General features: G+C 43.9%; 2 protein-coding genes across 3 annotated transcripts in view; both read right to left on the bottom strand.

Annotated features, from left to right (window-relative positions):
• Nucleotides 1-1,630: 1,630 nt before the first annotated feature.
• ACR (acrosin) lies at nucleotides 1,631-4,564 on the bottom strand. The gene is made up of 5 exons (XM_027890642.1): nucleotides 4,423-4,564; nucleotides 3,939-4,145; nucleotides 3,319-3,584; nucleotides 2,935-3,080; nucleotides 1,631-2,448 (listed from the first exon to the last, which is right to left on the bottom strand). The coding sequence occupies exons 1-5, from the start codon at nucleotides 4,494-4,496 to the stop codon at nucleotides 1,825-1,827; spliced, it is 1,317 nt and encodes a 438-aa protein (XP_027746443.1). The 5' UTR covers nucleotides 4,497-4,564; the 3' UTR covers nucleotides 1,631-1,824.
• Nucleotides 4,565-12,514: 7,950 nt separating this feature from the next.
• SLC10A7 (solute carrier family 10 member 7) overlaps nucleotides 12,515-16,536 on the bottom strand; it is a 149,219-nt gene continuing 145,197 nt past the window's right edge. For both annotated transcript variants that reach the window (XM_027890643.1, XM_027890645.1), the window contains one exon: nucleotides 12,515-16,250. In XM_027890643.1, coding sequence (XP_027746444.1) covers nucleotides 16,206-16,250 — 45 coding nt within the window. In that variant the 3' untranslated portion in view covers nucleotides 12,515-16,205. The remainder of the gene's footprint in view (nucleotides 16,251-16,536) is intronic.

Raw genomic sequence — 16,536 nt, 5'->3', positions numbered from 1 at the left:
GAGAGGGCTATATTTCTTAGTGCAAACATCTGCCTGTCACTTGGCATTTGAAAGTGCAGTTGGAGGCTGCTGGTAGGTGCCTGTGTCACGGTAATGACTGTGACAGGCTTTTTCCATCCCTGAGCAGGAGATGGTTCTGACATTTGGTTTGAGAGCAGCTTTGAAGCCAGTGAGTTCCTCTGCTTGAGAAGAATTTCTTCCTAATATCTATTCTGAAACTAGCACTTTGGAGCCAATCCCCCCTTTTCCTATCACTACTTGCCCTTGTAAAAAGTCCCTCTCCATCTTTCTGGTAGCCCCTTTGCTTGCAGGATGAGGGTGTGCACTGCCTGCCAACAGCTCACCGGAAAACACCCCTTGTAGCATCACTGCCTCTTTGGGAAGTTCACTACCACCCTGCTCTCTGCACCCATTTGCCACCAGCTTCTTCCCCAAAAAACACACACCAGAGCACATGGCTCCTGCAGGCAGCATGTGTGTGTCTGGGTGTGGAGGAGCCAATCTGGTTACAGGCCTGCTGGGTGAGCAGTGAAGCACAAGCCCAATAAGCCAAGCAGCACCACCCTTCCCAAGCAAAGCACAGGGAAATGCAGAGGCAGCACAGTCCACACTGGCCACGCCAGCCACAGCAACCCCCTCTGGCAGGCTCCCTGTCCTTGCTGTCTGTGAGATATATTGCTATTCCTGGCAAGGGAACTTGTGGCACCAGAAACACTTGGCCAAAGATGCGCAGCAATTGGAAGCTCTAGACAGAGAAGGATGCTTCTGCTCTCAGCCCCAAATGTCATTCTCTAGGAACTGGGCCTCTGAGACTCTGCTGCAGGAAGCCTAGGGCAAAGAATCTTCTTTCCCATCCTGGGGTGATCAGGTGCAGGGCTTAAACCAGCAAAGCAATCAGCAGCTTGCATCTGTGCACTTGGTTCCCTGATCCTCTTTTCTCTCCATTTGCCATGTTTATACACCCCCTTCATCTTCCTCAACTCTTCCCTTTCTCTTCCCTTGTCTCCTCCCAAACAGGGGACCCACCCCTGCTATTTTTCCGCCCTGGCTCCAAGGTTTGCCCCACCTGTGAACAGACTTGGTGTTGCAGGCGCTGTTAGCCAGCTCACCTTGGCCTTCCAAGGCACTACTGATGCAGTTTCCTGGGTCCCCATGGTCCTGTCAGGTTCTTCTCCACAAAATGACCGCAACTCTTCCTTTGAGCATCTGTGAAGTGTGGCCACCTCACACATCAACCCCACTTCACTACCTGTGAAATCTGGCTCTTCCTTAGGGCACTGTAGCCCCTGCCAGCTTCTCCCTCTCTTTGTGACAGTCACCAATTTTGCTTGTCGTGCTCAGGAGTATCCCAGGTCTGTTCCACTAGTTAAGGCTTAGGGCCTGATTGTGTGCCTTAATGTATCCCCCATTAGGTGTCTGCATGTGGCATTATTTTTTCCTGTCCTCTTCCTAGAGGAAGATGTGCCAATCTTCTCCCTCCTGTGGTGGCTCTGAGCACCCTTCTCTCTGACCAGGTACAGTACCAGCCCTTTGAAGTGACTCTTTCCCTTTGTGCCCAAGTAGTCTGCCTGGAGTCTCACTTCCAAGGTCCGGGGCTTGCCCAGGAGGCAGAACTCATCTGAAAATATCATTAACTGTGAAAAAAGGTAATTTTATTTCAGCAAATAAGTCAACATTGGCATTTGTGTACATGCAGAGGAGCAGTGTGAGCAGGACAGAGCAGGCCTTTGGCACTGAGGCTACTTTTGGATTAGCAGGCATTGCCCCGGCAGGAAACGGTCATGGTTCCATGCAGCCTGAACTGGATCCTGTTCGTCCTGCTGCTCAAACTGTTTTTCCCTGTAGGGCCTGCAGGAGCTTCTCCATCCGAGTGAAGAATTCCACCAGCTTCTTGACTGGAAATGGGCAGGACTTGTCTACTGGTGTTGGTGGTGGCTTTGGCTTCGGAGCAGTGGTTGGTGGTGGCTTTGGAAGCTGAGTGGTGGTTGGTCTTGTCCATGGCGGCTGTGTAGCAGGTGGTCTTGTCCATGGCGGCTGTGTAGCAGGTGGTCTTGTCCATGGCGGTTGTGTGGCAGGTGGTCTTGTCCATGGCAGCTGTGTAGCAGGTGGTCTTGTCCATGGCGGTTGTGTGGCAGGTGGCCTTGTCCACGGCGGCTGTGTGGCGGGTGGTCTTGGCCATGGATTCTGAGTGGGTCGTGCAACGGTCGGAAACTGACCCCAGGGTTGTGCGGTGGTTGGATAATAACCCCATGTCCGTGCTGTCGTAGGAGCGCTTACATCTGGGAGCAGGCCTATCTGGGCCAGGATCCAGTTGTAAAAGTGCTGAGTGGAGGTATAGATTCCAGGCCGTTTTGCTCTTGCACAGCCTTTTCCCCAGCTGGTCACTCCAACAACCCAGAAGTTGTCAGCGTCATTGTCTTTGCACATGAGAGGACCACCGCTGTCACCCTGCAGCGGAGTAGAGAGGATTAAGGGGGTGATGGGTGGCCCCTGTTAGCAGCAGGGCTGTCTCCTCTCTCAGAGCCCCTGTCTGAGCTGTATTCCCAGCACAGAAGGGCTCTGAACAGTTGCTGGAGTCTCCAGAAGCTTGGCTGTGAGTGGGTTGAGGGCCTGTGAGGTTGGGCTCTCTCTCACCTCTGCAAAGTGATCCTGGAGGTGCAGAGGATGGATGTTCCAGGGTCACCATCTGGACCTCTGGGCTGCCAAGAGCACTAGCTGGGCTTTCTGGGCACAGTGCCAGACCTCTGGGACAAGGAGGACACTGGGCAAGGCCCCACAGATGGGGAAAGAGAGGGAAGCTACAGCAGCAGTGGGGAACCAGGGCTGGGAGGCTGACTGACTGGCCAGGCAAAGCCCACACTGGGCTGTGTTTGGGCAGTGGTGACAGGGCTGCCTGTGCTGCTGGGGGCTGAGTGGTTCATCACACGCTCCTACCTGGCAGGTGTCGATGCCTCCCTCTGGATGACCAGCACACAAGTTGTGGGTGTGGACATCCCCTGCGTACCAATCGCTGCTGTTACAGAGCTGGACATCGATGAGGTGGACCTGGGCCTCCTGCAGGACATCGCTCGATTTTTGAGCTGTGAGCACAGAAAGCAATGAACATCCAGCAGCCTTCTGCCAGTTCTCCTCCTCTGCCTGTAGGTGATCCCCCTCCCTAGGGCCTGGCTTTGCCTCTGGAGAGGCATTGGAGCACTGTGACCCTTCTGTCTGCTCTTAGGGATTGGGCAGCCTGATTCTGGCTTTGGCCTCTGCTGTTAGGAGGCCCAACCCATCTCTCTAGTGTGTTGAGCTTGCCCTGCCTTTTTAGGGACCCACCTCTTGCAGTGGTGGCACCCCAACCAGCGACGTAGCAGATGTCCAGCTCTGACACATCAACCGTGCCATTGGGCACACAGCCCAGCTGGATGTGGAGGTTGCACTCGGCAGGCCGGTCCAGTTCCAGCAGCGCGATGTCGTTGCTCTGGTCGGCAGCGCTGTAGTCCTCATGAACCAGCAGCCGCGCCACCTCGCGCACTTCAGCCCCAGCGCCCAGCTCGGTCAGCTGGGTGGCCCCGATCACCACACGCAAAGTGCTGATGTTTCTGGAAGGCAGATGGAAGGCGGGTGAGAGGGAGCAGAGCCTTGATCTGCGGCAGCTCAGCGGCTGACAGGCTTCTGCTTCTCAGGACAGAGAGGAAAGCAGCACTGCGGAGCCTGTGACTACTCCAGCATGCCTTAGGCTGCTCTAGCATGTCTTAGGCTCTGGGAATGTCAGCTGGAGGCTGCTAGGAAGCAGTGGCATGAGCCCAACCTTCCCCTGAGCAATCTCAACTGAGGCCTGCAGTGCCGAGACACTGGGCACACTGCAAGGAAACGAGGTGGGAGCTGCCAATAGGGCTGCCAGTAGGGCATCTGCTGGTGGTGTGGGGATATCCCTGGTCCCTAGCCCTTCTTACCTGATATCAACGAAGCAGTGGGCCGCTGTGAGGACCCACTGCGTGCTGATGAGAGACCCTCCGCATAGATGACCTGTGCCTGGTATCTCGGGATCCTGGATGCTGACGAGCCAGGGCCAGGCTCCTTCCTGGGCACTTGTGCCACCCACAACACGGGTCTTGCCTTGGTCTTCATCAGAAGTTGTGGGCCGGACCCCGCAGGTCCCCCTGTAAGCAGAAAGTCATTAGGCCCTCCTCTGTGGCTTGCTGCTGCTCGGGCTGAAGCTCAGCTGGCTGCCCTCCCCACAAGGCATTGCACGGACAGCAGGCCAGGGAAGCCTGTGGGCTGTGTCTGTCCACCCCAGCACCTGGCCGCTGGCAAGGACCTGAGGCTCCCCCATGGGGTTTGGGAAGCTGTGGTGTGGCCACAGGGGACAAGGGGGCCCCCTCCAGGGAACCCCCGGGGTGTTGCCCAAGCTCCGTCCCAGAGCCTGGGGCCACGTACCCACAGGTGTTCCACGTGCCCAGTGCAGGCCTGCAGGCAGCCAGCAGGAAGAGGAGGCAGAGCAGAAGCATCATTGCCAGCAGCACGTGTCAGAAGCCAGAAGTGAGGGCTCCTCGCACCAGCGCAGCCACCAACGCGGCCCCGGGGCTGATGTCACAGAGTGGCCTGTTCCGTGTTCTGGGCATGGGGGCCTCTGGCACGGGGGAGGGAGCAGGAGCAACAACAGAATCATAGAACCATAGAATGGTTTGAGTTGGAAGGGACCTTAGTGATCACCCCGTTCCAATCCCCCTGTCATGGGCAGGAACACCCGGCACTACACGAGGTTGCTCAAAGGCCTGTCCAATCTGGCCTTGAACACTGTCAGGGATGGGCCATCCACAACATCTCTGTGCAACCTGTTCCAGTGCCCCACAGTAAAGAATTTCTTTCTAATATTTAACCCAAATCTACTCTCTTTCACTTTAAAGCCATCCCGCCTTGTCCTATCACTACTCACCCTTGGAAAAAGTCCCCCTCCAGCTTTCTTGTAGGCACTGCTGCTTGCAGGATGAGGGTGCTCAGGCCCTGGGGCACAGGAGAGCACACATCCATTCATTGACAAGATGGACAATTTTGCCTTTAAAGTATGAAAATTTAACTGACTTGTCCTATCACGTAGTACCTAAGTTAATTCGGTCATGCATGTGTGGCATTTGGGCCTAAGAATGTAAAATGGAAGAAGATATCTGTGTCATTGTTCTCTACGATTACTTCTCAGCTGAAGTCAGCACTCTCTCTGAAGGACTATCAGCTGCTAAGTACTGCTCACAAAGAACAAGGTAAAGAGAAAACACTGATGAAAGCACGTTATTAACAAGCATTGAGATATATCCGATAAAATCTAACTTTGCTTCCCACGCCTGTTGCACATAATTAAACAGATGAAATTAGGTTGCACTGTGCTCTAGACAGCCACACCAGGGTGCTTCTGATTCCCAAGCTGTTTGTTTAAAGGTAGCTCAGAAATTTCTACAGCTTATTGCAGTTTTCAGTCTGCAGGGGTGTCCCACAGACTGATAACATTGTCCCTGTGAATATATCCACTTGCAATCCCTGCTCTTCACTACAGTAAGATTAAGAGCATGAAAAATGTTAGAGAGCCCTCTCCCAGCTGCTTCAATGTGCCTTCCAACACAGCTCTTGGAAAACAACACCATCTCTTGACACCTTAGTTGCATCGTACTTCCCATGTAATTTACAGTTTGAATTTTGGAGACTATGCAAGTTAAGGCAAATCATCATAGGCTTTTCAATGGACTGTCTGCGTAAGACTCACTCTGCTGCTGGAAAGTACAGAGCTAGGCAAAATTTGCAAAAAATATGGTGCAAAATCCTCTCTTTCCATCATCCAAGATATTCTTGGCCATTGTTAATGCCCAGCCAGTGACCCAGAGGTCTCTGTCCTCCTACAGCCATCTTTCTGCCTTCCTGGACCCAAAAAATAATAAGATCCAGTGTCTGGAGATATGGACTAGAAATGAAGTTATGGCTTTTTCTACTGAAAAGCATGTCTGCTCTTCATTTCACTACTGCTCTCACCAGAGCAAAATGAAGCATTTTGGTATGTGGCCAGAACAATAGGGCAGAATCAAAGTTGCATTTTCCACTCGCAGTGCCTCTGCTGTGTATAAATGTGTATTTTGAAAATCTCCTGAGAATCTTTAACCAACCAACCAAAGAAAAGATATAATGAAAATGGCATCTAGAAATTAACCTGCGAACTGATAAGGAAATATACAACTAATACGTGCATATACCCCTTATTCTAACCCCATAGGGTTTTTTACCCCTTTTTCTTTTGGTTTCAGACAGAGCAAGGAAGAAAAGCCACAAAGAAGGAAGAATAAGAGACTTGAGAAAGAGGCAAAATCCATAGTTGCAAACCAAATTAATTTTTGGGCACCTCAGTCTTTGAGTGCTTTTTTTCAATCTTTTTAAAAGAGTACAGTTTTCAGAAAGCACCTGTCCTCCCAGAGTGATGGTTACCTGATGTGTCAGTGCCAGCTGAGCATCTGTCATCACTTCTTATTTTGGGAAATGTAGGCCCCATGTGTTTACACTTCTTCAGATCTCTTTCAAGGAGTTGGCAAAAGGTTTGCATTGGTCTAACTTGCCTTAATAGTATTTCCATTCTTCTTTTTTTCACCTTTTTTTCTCAGTGAGAGGCTGAATTTCTGGTGTTGTAAAATCCATCCATGTAAAAATAAGAGCTCAAAATATTTTAAAAAGAAGAGACATTTAATTATTTATGAAGGTACAATATTCTGAGTAAAAAAGCCACTAAACACCACACATGGATTCCTCCCCTCCTCTTCTCTCCTATTTTTCTTATTTTGTTTGTTTGTTTGTTTGTTTGTTTGTTTTCTGGTACCTGTACAGATGGGTTTTCGATATTACGAGGTAGCTAAACTTCAAGGATGGAAGATACTGAAAGATAGCAATTAATAACAACAATAACAACAATTAACGTTCAAACAGCCCCAGTGTTTCTAAACATATTTTTTCCTGTGAAAATTTGTGGTGTACCCAAGATACAAAATGGTGCTGCTTTGCATGACTTGGCAAATTTATAATGCATCATTTTAATGACAAACAGGAGAAATTAAAAGTATGTGGTCAAAGCATTTGGAGAAATACCTCACAAGGAATGTTAATTCAGTAGTATCAGCTAGAACCACAACTTCTACTGGCATAAGGGTCAACTAGAAAGTCCTGTTATTGGTGAAGATGCTGAACAGCCAATCTGAATGGGATATATGCCTCATGCTGATCTGAATTTTACTAGAGAAATATTGACTTTGGATAAACTACACTGTTGCTGTCTTCTAATTTCAGCCTGTAGCAGCATCCTCTGTGTGTGTGTATAAACATTGGTATCTAGGATAGATGCTAAGTACATATTAGTATTTGTTAATTCATACAATTTTGTGGTGTTATGCCTTGCAATTAGTTGAGACATGTTCCCACTCTAAATCAATTCCAAAACAAAAAAATAATTGAGGGTACTTAAAAACTAGTTGGAAGTGGATGATCAGACTCTTCAATTAATTAGGAAAAAATCAAAAAGATGATGAAGCATGTGCTACAGAGTCACAAGTGACTGTACCAGCTAAGCTCAAATCAACAAACTGCTAATAAGTTATCACATAATTACCTACATTGTACTCTTGAAAGACAAGAGGAGCACAAAGTATCTACTACTTCCAAAACAGAAGGAACTGAAACTGTGGAAGATACTTGAATACTTCAGGACCTGGGCTGGTCCCTGGACCATGACACACAGACAGACACACAGACACATGATGGCAAAGGTGATGTGAAGGAGTTCAACTCTGCTGGTGGTTTCTGGCTTCTCAGAAGACTTGGGGTGCTCTGTACTACTGGGCAGGGATAAATAACTCAACCGTTCATTAACACACACCAGTTACCTCCAGTCTCCACATGTGGTCAAGTTTCCTAGAAGGTAAGAATCCACACTCACCAAGAATCTGTGCTCACCAGCCCTCTCATTTTCCAAACTGCAAAAAACCAAAAAATAGTCAGGACCAAGACAACCATCAGTTCAAATTTTTTACTTCAAGTCAAAGGACTTACTTGACTTTTGATTTTTAAAGGACAACTATCATGGCTTTTAAGCAATAATCTGCAGAAGAGATGAATAGCACACTTAGTGATCAGCATGATTTATTTGGCAAAGCCTATTAGTTCTTTCTGGAGCAAATTAATAATAATTCTCATCTGTTTGTCAGTGGGGATTTAATGTAGGCTAAAAAGTCATTGAGAGTTTTCTTCAGATGGAAGTCTGTTCAAAACAGAACAAAAAAGATGAATTTGAGAAAAAAGCTTAATAAAGTCTTCTTTAAACGAAAACCACTCAAGGCTTGACTGTTAATCAAAAGAACATTACTTACCTTACTCAGCATCGCTGAAACCAGAATCTGGCAGCAAGGTTTAAAAAGGAACACTTTTCTCTTTCTTTACAGTCGTAATTTATAACAGGCGAATTATTGGCTATAAATACTGTTTTCCTTCTGCTAATGTATTATGCTTCTGGGATTGTTCAGAGCCAGTATTTTGTTACTAAGACAATAAACTCCTAAACTGGGGCTTCAGACAAAAAATTCCTAGCACATTCAAAGCAGCAGCTTTTCAAAGAATATCACTATGCCATCTAAACAAACTAAATTTTAGTTTCACTAGTATTGGAAAATACTGAAATTTCTCACTAAATAATTTTTTAAACATAGAAAGCTGCTGCTGGCAATACACTGAAGCATATTTTTATATGTACCAAAGTTAAAATTTCAAATGGGATGAGTTAGCAAAGAGAGTTTGCTACTGAAAGTAGAGTATTAGATAAGCAAAATACATTCATAAATATTTGTAAAATATTAAATCATAGAGCCTAGAAAGTAATGGTTTAACACACATCCTGATACACATGGAAAAGTGTTTTTCTACATGTACTATGCACCTTACTTTTTTTAAAAAAAACAACTACTACCTAAAAATCTTTCAAAAAAACTGATACCAGCGAGATTTGAGTTTTCTTGTTTTTTGAACAATGTCTCAAGAGACACTTAAAATGGGATTATTTGGGAACATTGATAGCTCTTTGTAGTATAGCTCTACAGAACTCTTTATGTCTCTTGTAATCAGAGAGGTTACACGTTGATGTCTCACATCTCAAATACGTGCTACCTGAACAGAAGCACGATAACAGTCAGGCTCCACAGACAGCAACACTTCTGTTCTGTTCTCCTGACTCATGCAAAATCTCTCATATTCCACTATGTTTTTACATTTGAAGAGGCCAGAAAGCAGGGAGCTTGTAAGCACAGGGTGGCACAGTACTGCTCCCATACTGCCGCTCATGCTGTGGTATTTGGCTCTGGTTCGGGGAGAGATCCATGCACGATGCTCCCAGACAGCCGAGCTGGAAAGATACAGGCTTCTCACATTAACACTCCGTGAGCTGCATCAAAGTTACCATATTAGCTGGCTGAAATTGTGTCATACTCTTATTTTTAGTATGCTATTATGCCTCTGGGATATATTTTATTTATCAGGGAATTGGACCTAAACAGATGTTGTAGCTGTTTTCTAAAAAGGGCTCTAGGCAACTCTCTGTGAGGTACCTGAAAGAGGGTATGGTTTGGGGATGGGGCAGAGTGAATGTGTGAGGCAAATAGATTACATGCATCTTTTTTAGTCCTGAGCCAATATTTGGAAATTACAGTTAATTTTTCAGACAAAAAGTGACCTAAAATAAATTAAAAAAAATTGGTTTTTGCAATTTTTATACAGAAAAATAGAGGTTCTCCCAAAATATCTCTAATTCAAAACAATATTATGAAACAGGACATGCAAGAATTTGCTGGAGAACTTGGCAAAACGTATCAACAGTGGTATGGGATTGCCCAAAGGATGGACAGTGACTGTAATAGATAAAGCAGTGAGCTGCAGGCCCGTGTGCATGCGGGTGTTTCCTTCCAGAGGAGCTGCAAGTCCTAATGAAGAACACAGGAATCATAATTTGCATGGGCAAAGTTCTTGTTCTTCAGTGTCAGCACAAAAAGCTGAGTTCTGCTTCCCCAGGCAGCATCTTGGAAAGCTGCCCTGGTTTCTTGGCTACAGGATGGAGTCTCTAAGAGAGCTTGCAGAGCAGATGAGAGCATCAACTTGGTGAGACACATGTTAGGGACAGCTAACTGGGAGAAGTTAAAAAAAAAAAAAAAAAAAAAAAAAAAAAAAAAAAAAAAAAAAAAAAAAAAAAAAAAAAAAAAAAAAAAAAAAAAAAAAAAAAAAAAAAAAAAAAAAAAAAAAAAAAAAGAGGGGTATTTAGATTGAAGATAGGGAAAAAGACATTTTATCACGTGTTTCATCAAACAGTGTTGACAAGAAGTGGCAAAACTACACATGGAAGGTATCAGGAAATAAAATCATTTTGTAACATCTTGGGTATGGGCAGTGCAGCAGACAAAGGACACCAGCAGGGATGGACTGCAGTCACATTGCTAAGAAACAGAGGGAGCAAAGAACTGCAAAAGCTTTTGTCAATAGAATTTCATACTCAGTTATTGTCACAGGGCTCTCAAATTTTATTTCCTGCATTTATTTTGGTAAAAGGTCAGCCTTTTACATGACCTCCATAATTTTTTACCTTTTAGATGACCTCCATAATTTTTTTAATTTTAATTTTATCCATGAAATTGTCTTTCCTTCAAGGAAGGCCATTTTCTTCCCTTTTAGGGCAGTTGATTTCCCTTAGAATTTTGAATCACTTCATAAGAAAACTGACCACAAATGTTAAGTTTTCTCTTACAGAGATGAACCAACTCCACCATGCTAACGTCTGCAAGCCTTTAATTTTGCGACTATTATACTAGATGGAGCCCACCCACAGAGGAGACCACCCAGAGGCTTTTTTAATTCTTCTTAACTGGGTGAAAAATGGTTGTGCCAGGTGGCAATTTTAACACAGGTAAAGAGTGGACAATAAATACGCACCAGCACGGGATCCTCAGGAGATGCGTGGCCTCTTCTTGTGTGCTGCAGCTGCTGGGTGCTGGCTGCCTCTCTGAGCAGGGATCACAACCAATTTCTAATCTCATGCCTGCTTCTGGTCAGGGCAAGCTACAAAGTCAGGGTTCATTTGAACCTACCAGGCAGCCTAAGAATTCACAGGTTATTTTATTTCTCAACAAATCCAGGTGCTGCGCTGGGCTCTTTTCTGCACAGCAATTCTGAAGGCCTTTGATTTACCTTCCCTCCCTGTCCAAAACTGTGGTCAGGAGGGTAGGTGGCAAGGAGCAGAGGCTGATTCAGCAGCAGCTATTGCTCATTTTCTTGTCACTCTGTAGGTCACTGGCTCGCAGAAATCTCTGTGGAAATGCATCTAAAACTATTTTGAAAACTTGGCCTCCACTGATGAGAAAATTAAGAGGTGACTCATGCTCCCATCAGCTCCAGACTTGATTACTGCAATTTGATGGACTGAGAAGCTGATATTGCATGAAGACTGCTTAGGGGGGGAGCCGAGAGGCCTCATTGGCACCAGTTGTTTCCAACACATGGATCTCTCTTGTCCTTTTGATCACTAACAAATTTGATTTCACTTCTCACTGAAGATCTCACTCTCCACCTTTCTGTCAAGAGAACAATTCAGAGGCTGCTTCCATGACCTCTGCTATACTTCTAGATTCCAGAAGGAAGCAGACCTGCCTGGAGCAATGCCTCACAGCTGCACTTCCCAGCATTGCTTTCTCTTGCTTTCTCTAGTCCTGCACAGTTAAAGCCACAGGCAAGTCCTTGTCCATGTGACTGCAGAAGATTACTTACCATCTTGCAGGGCGCCCTCTGTTGAATGAGAATTCTACAGGAACCATTCACATAAACTTTCAAGAGTTGAAGCCAAAATGCTTCCTCAAAGAAGGCACAGTCTAATTATTAAAAGGGATAATGTGGTTGAAGTGAGAAAATGGCAAATGTGTTGAAGTGAGAAAAAGGAAAATGTCAGATGTCCCTCATCTGACACTGTCCTGACAGGATGCCTGGGAGACTGGGGCTACTCATGGAAACAGGGAGTCAGAAAGAGAGATTCAGTTTGCAAGATGCTGGAAAGGGCAGGCCACCAAATCTAAAGTAAAATACTCTTCATTTCCTCTCGTCATGTGCTACATTATCCCTGAGTTTTGTTAGAACAATGGCAGGGCTCTTCAAACAGCTTCCCTGGGGAGACCGCTCCGCAGCTTAACAACCTTGCACTGGAGATGTGCAAGTGTAACCAAGGGCAGAATTTAGTCTCTTGTCTATTTAATGTGTTTGCGAGGGACTGCCTGTGTTTCTGGCACTTTATAATAACAGTAATAAAAATGCTTTTGGATTATAACAAAATGGAGAAACTATGATTTAGCCCTTTACTGTGCTGCAATTCCCAAATGCATCAACATCTATTTAAGTGCAAAATAGTCTACAGTTTACAAATACAAAGCCGTGATTGTCTGCTGTAAAGCTTCTGTATGAGATTATGATTTAATACAAAACACAGTTCAGTGTCTGAAATTTCATTTTTAATGGCAGAATAACATCAAAAAAAAGTAGCTCTTTCTCCATATGCAGTCTTGCAAAAAAATGTATACCAGGGACTTGGTCCTTTCTAGTCATTTCTACATATATAACTGCTCATCTCTTATGCACGTATGCACTTGCACATAAATCAATGTGCTTGCAGACAGACCATATTTCATCTTGCCTTCTAACCTCCTGCTGTCAAGATATTTCCACAGAAAACCATACACAAATAAAACTAACAGCTCCTTTTTCCCTGACTGCCAGAGTAACATAGGGGACTACTTCTGTAAAACCAAGCTGCTAGATTACTCTCCTTCTGCTCTGTGAACAAGCACAACTGTGCAGCTTCTGCTGAGACTGCCTTTCTGTCACATAACCTATTCCCACTAACTAGAGGATCTATAAGAAAAAACACAGCCACGCTTTTGATTTTAAGTACATTAAAAATTATTTATCTTGGTAAGATAAATTACTGGAGTCAACAAAAGCTTTTCGATTTAGTGCACAAAAAGGGAAATAACATGTTTGAGTAACTCAACACAAAGTGCTAACGTTCCCTGTGACCTCTGAAGTGCTGTTTTACTGTTTGGGTGGGGTTTTTTACCTCTGCTATCATTAGATGGGATTATAGAGATGCAGAAATAAGAAGTGTTGATGATCAAGAAAATCCTCATGTTTTAACATGGGCAAAGCTCTCATTTTGCCTGATTATGTTTAATATTGGTTACATTTAAAGTCAAGAAGTTGAAAAGATTTCAGTACTGTTCTAACCCTTTACTGGAAAATTGTTTGGGTTCAATGAATTAATTTTCAGTTGATGACAACTGGCAGTATTCTGAGGACTTTCTTTCCCCAAGTTTAGTTAATAAAGTATTTTCATACAGTTCATGGATTTGTTTTTTTTTTTTTTAAACAAACCAACAGTTTTAAAGCTCACCCACAAAAGAACGAAACATAGATAACAGAGGTAAAATTTGACCTAGAGGATAAGTAATTTTATCTTGTTTTCCTATTAACAAAATTAAATTCAAAACAATTCTGTATATTAAAGACATATAACAAGTCATAAACTAAACATCTTAACAGTCTTTAAATGTAACAAAATTGATGTACATAATTAAGTTTCATTAAGTATGGATTTAAAACATGTATTTCAGTTTTGCTTTATATTCCCTTTAGACCAACACCTCTAACACTCATACACAATATTTAGGCTGCTCCAAGCAATCAACAAGGACTTTGTAAAGACTCCAACAAAGCTACATCATAAACCAGTTTGAAATATTCTTAAATGTGGAAAGAAAATTAAGAAAAAACAAAGGATGTGTTCAGTGGAAAATAAGCAAGTTGCTGGATGTACTGAAAGTCGTCGATTCAGTACACAGAGGTAGCTCAGTAAGGGTACCTGCAGTGTTCTGACTATTCAGCATTGACACAACCACAGTCAGTTACTGTCTGCTTGAACTCTTCCTATATATTTTGAAGAAGTGGACACTCTTTCTGGGCCTGTTGTTCTGCCATTCATAATCAATAGAAAGAATCACTGATTTCAGTGGAATTGGGATCGACTCTTTATATACTCTGGAAATTCAGATTTATGGAAACAGAACAAAAGGAAACTGTCCTGAGTTGAGAAACAGTCCCCTGCTGCAAGCAGGATTTTTAAGCCCAAAGGAATTCTTTTCCCATAAGGAGCCAGTTACTACTTAACATGCTTAGGGAAGGGGAACCTTGAATTTGGCCCAAGAACATGCATGCTATTCTCTCCAGTTCCCCGCAGGTGAATCTGCCCATGCTACTCGGGATGCACTGATCAAATCCATGAGCTCACTGCCCACTGCCCACTGCCCCTTGCATCAATGGCCAGTGAGTAGAGCGCACAGCCCTGGGGGACAAGGGCACTGGACAGTGTCCCTCAGCTGTCTCACCCCCTCAGTGGGAAGAGCTCGATCCCCCTCCAGGGAAGAAAGAAGTCAGCATGTTGCCACCTCCCACACCTTTGTCACATGGTTGTTTTACTGGTGATAACAATCCTGAACAGGGTGATGCTGTCAGCACACCCCATAGTTTCTCACACAGACGGCAACAGAGACTCACCGTCAGGTAAAGCACCAGCAATTGGTACCAGATTACTTTCCTGTTCTTCACAGGAATAAAGGACTAGAAATAACAGACTGGGTAAACCAAGTACATTATTTTTTCACTAAGGCAAAAGGATATGAATTTCACATGCCTATTGTCACACAAAAGATCTTTAGCTTGTGTAAACGGCTGCAGCGTTTCAGAGCTACGGTAGTTTATATTTCCTAAAGATCTGCTCCAAGGTGTTTGCACTCAGCTGCACTATTAGCTGCAATGTTAACCATGACACACATGGAACTTCTGCATTCATATCGATCTAAGTTTGACCTATTTCTTTAATTACTTTTAATATTTTAATGCACAATTGCCAGCATACTTTTTGCACATGGGTACACCTCCCAGTCTGGACTATGAACGTTTCTGAAATCTATCCAGACAAGATGCATTGCTGGTTATATGTTTAAATACATGCCTGCATTCCTTTCTCTTCAACACTTCTCTTATAAATAGTATTTAGTATTCTTTTGTTATATAAGTTTATTAAAAAGAGTAATATTATTTTTTAAAAAGTTGTGGCTGATTGTCAAATGAGCTAAGATAGCATTTCTGTTACTCTAAGGATCCTTTTAATTACAAAAAAAAAATAAAAATTGTCAAGTTTCTTGTCCTCACAAGGTATTATTACCAATGCAGCAATAAAGAAAACATAGCTTGGCATACTACAATAAAGGCTCTGCTTCAATATTAGCATCCTAAAATCTGTCACTGTAGGTCTCTGGGCATTGCACAAGGGGAAGGAAAAGGAAAAAAAGGAACCCCAAAATTGGTCTTCTTCAGGGGTAAATTACAAAAAGATAGCTGCAAACACAAATACTTCACTCAGAACCCAATCACTAGACCATTTCTTTGAAGAAGCTTATGAGGCATTTAAGATATACAATGGCACAGTATCATACAATGGAATTGAAAGAATTTTCTTGAGAAACCATTAACTTTGAAGGAATGTCTAGACAACTGTGTCAACAAATGCAAATGATTCATGCTTCTCAGCTTCTATCCAATGGATGGCCCCATGCTGAGTATACACAAACTCAGAAGAAAAAGGCATGTCACAGTCATATGACTATGGAGTGTAACAGAGTCACACAGAAATTCAAGTCAATCTCAGAAAAAAACCTTCAGAAAACTCTTCCCCAGGGTAAGCCAGCAGTGGGATAGGCTTCTGGTCATTTTGGCTAGTTTAAAACAGAGACTCACAGCTGGTGCACCTTGGCTTCAAAGCAGGGGCAATGGAAGAAACAGCTGTCAGTCATGACCATTCACTTGCTTAGAAAAATAAAAAACTAAAGGACTCCAAAATACTGTAAAACCTCTTGCAGTAACCAACATAGTGGCTTCTGGAAACAATGCTTTTGCCAAAAATGCGTCTGTAAGGCACTTAACAGGTATCTTTTAATATATATATATATATATATAAAAATAAAATACGCACTGAAGCAACATTCACAAAACCCAGTTGTCTCAATTGTCCATGTGTACAGTATAGTACATATATACATTCACTGTGACGCAGGCCATCTCCACAATTATACCTTCACGGGTGCTTTGGGTTGCCTGGTTAACTTCAGTGCCTGTGAACAGCAAACAAAACAATCACTATTCATATTTTTAAAACAAAACCAAGATAAGATTTTCATTTATAAGGGGCAACAAAGTGCTGCGTGTACTTCTGGGAGGTTGAGAGAGGAGTCAGCACGGAGCTAACAGGCCACTCTGGGTTCTGTGATGATGTTTCTGTCTCTGATAGCCCATACACATACACAGACAGCCTTCACAGAGGAAACACAAGGGCTATGCCTACAGTGCCAGTGATGGAAAAGGAGATGGGTCTCAGATGCCTTTTAGAAAGCAACTATT

Source organism: Empidonax traillii, unplaced genomic scaffold, assembly GCF_003031625.1.
Source record: "Empidonax traillii isolate 1590-97213 ecotype Southwest subspecies unplaced genomic scaffold, ASM303162v1 scaffold293:size840699, whole genome shotgun sequence".
In the NCBI taxonomy this organism is placed as follows: domain Eukaryota; kingdom Metazoa; phylum Chordata; class Aves; order Passeriformes; family Tyrannidae; genus Empidonax; species Empidonax traillii.
The sequence above is the reverse complement of the archived record's forward strand: the minus strand, read 5'-3'. Positions and strand labels throughout refer to the sequence as shown.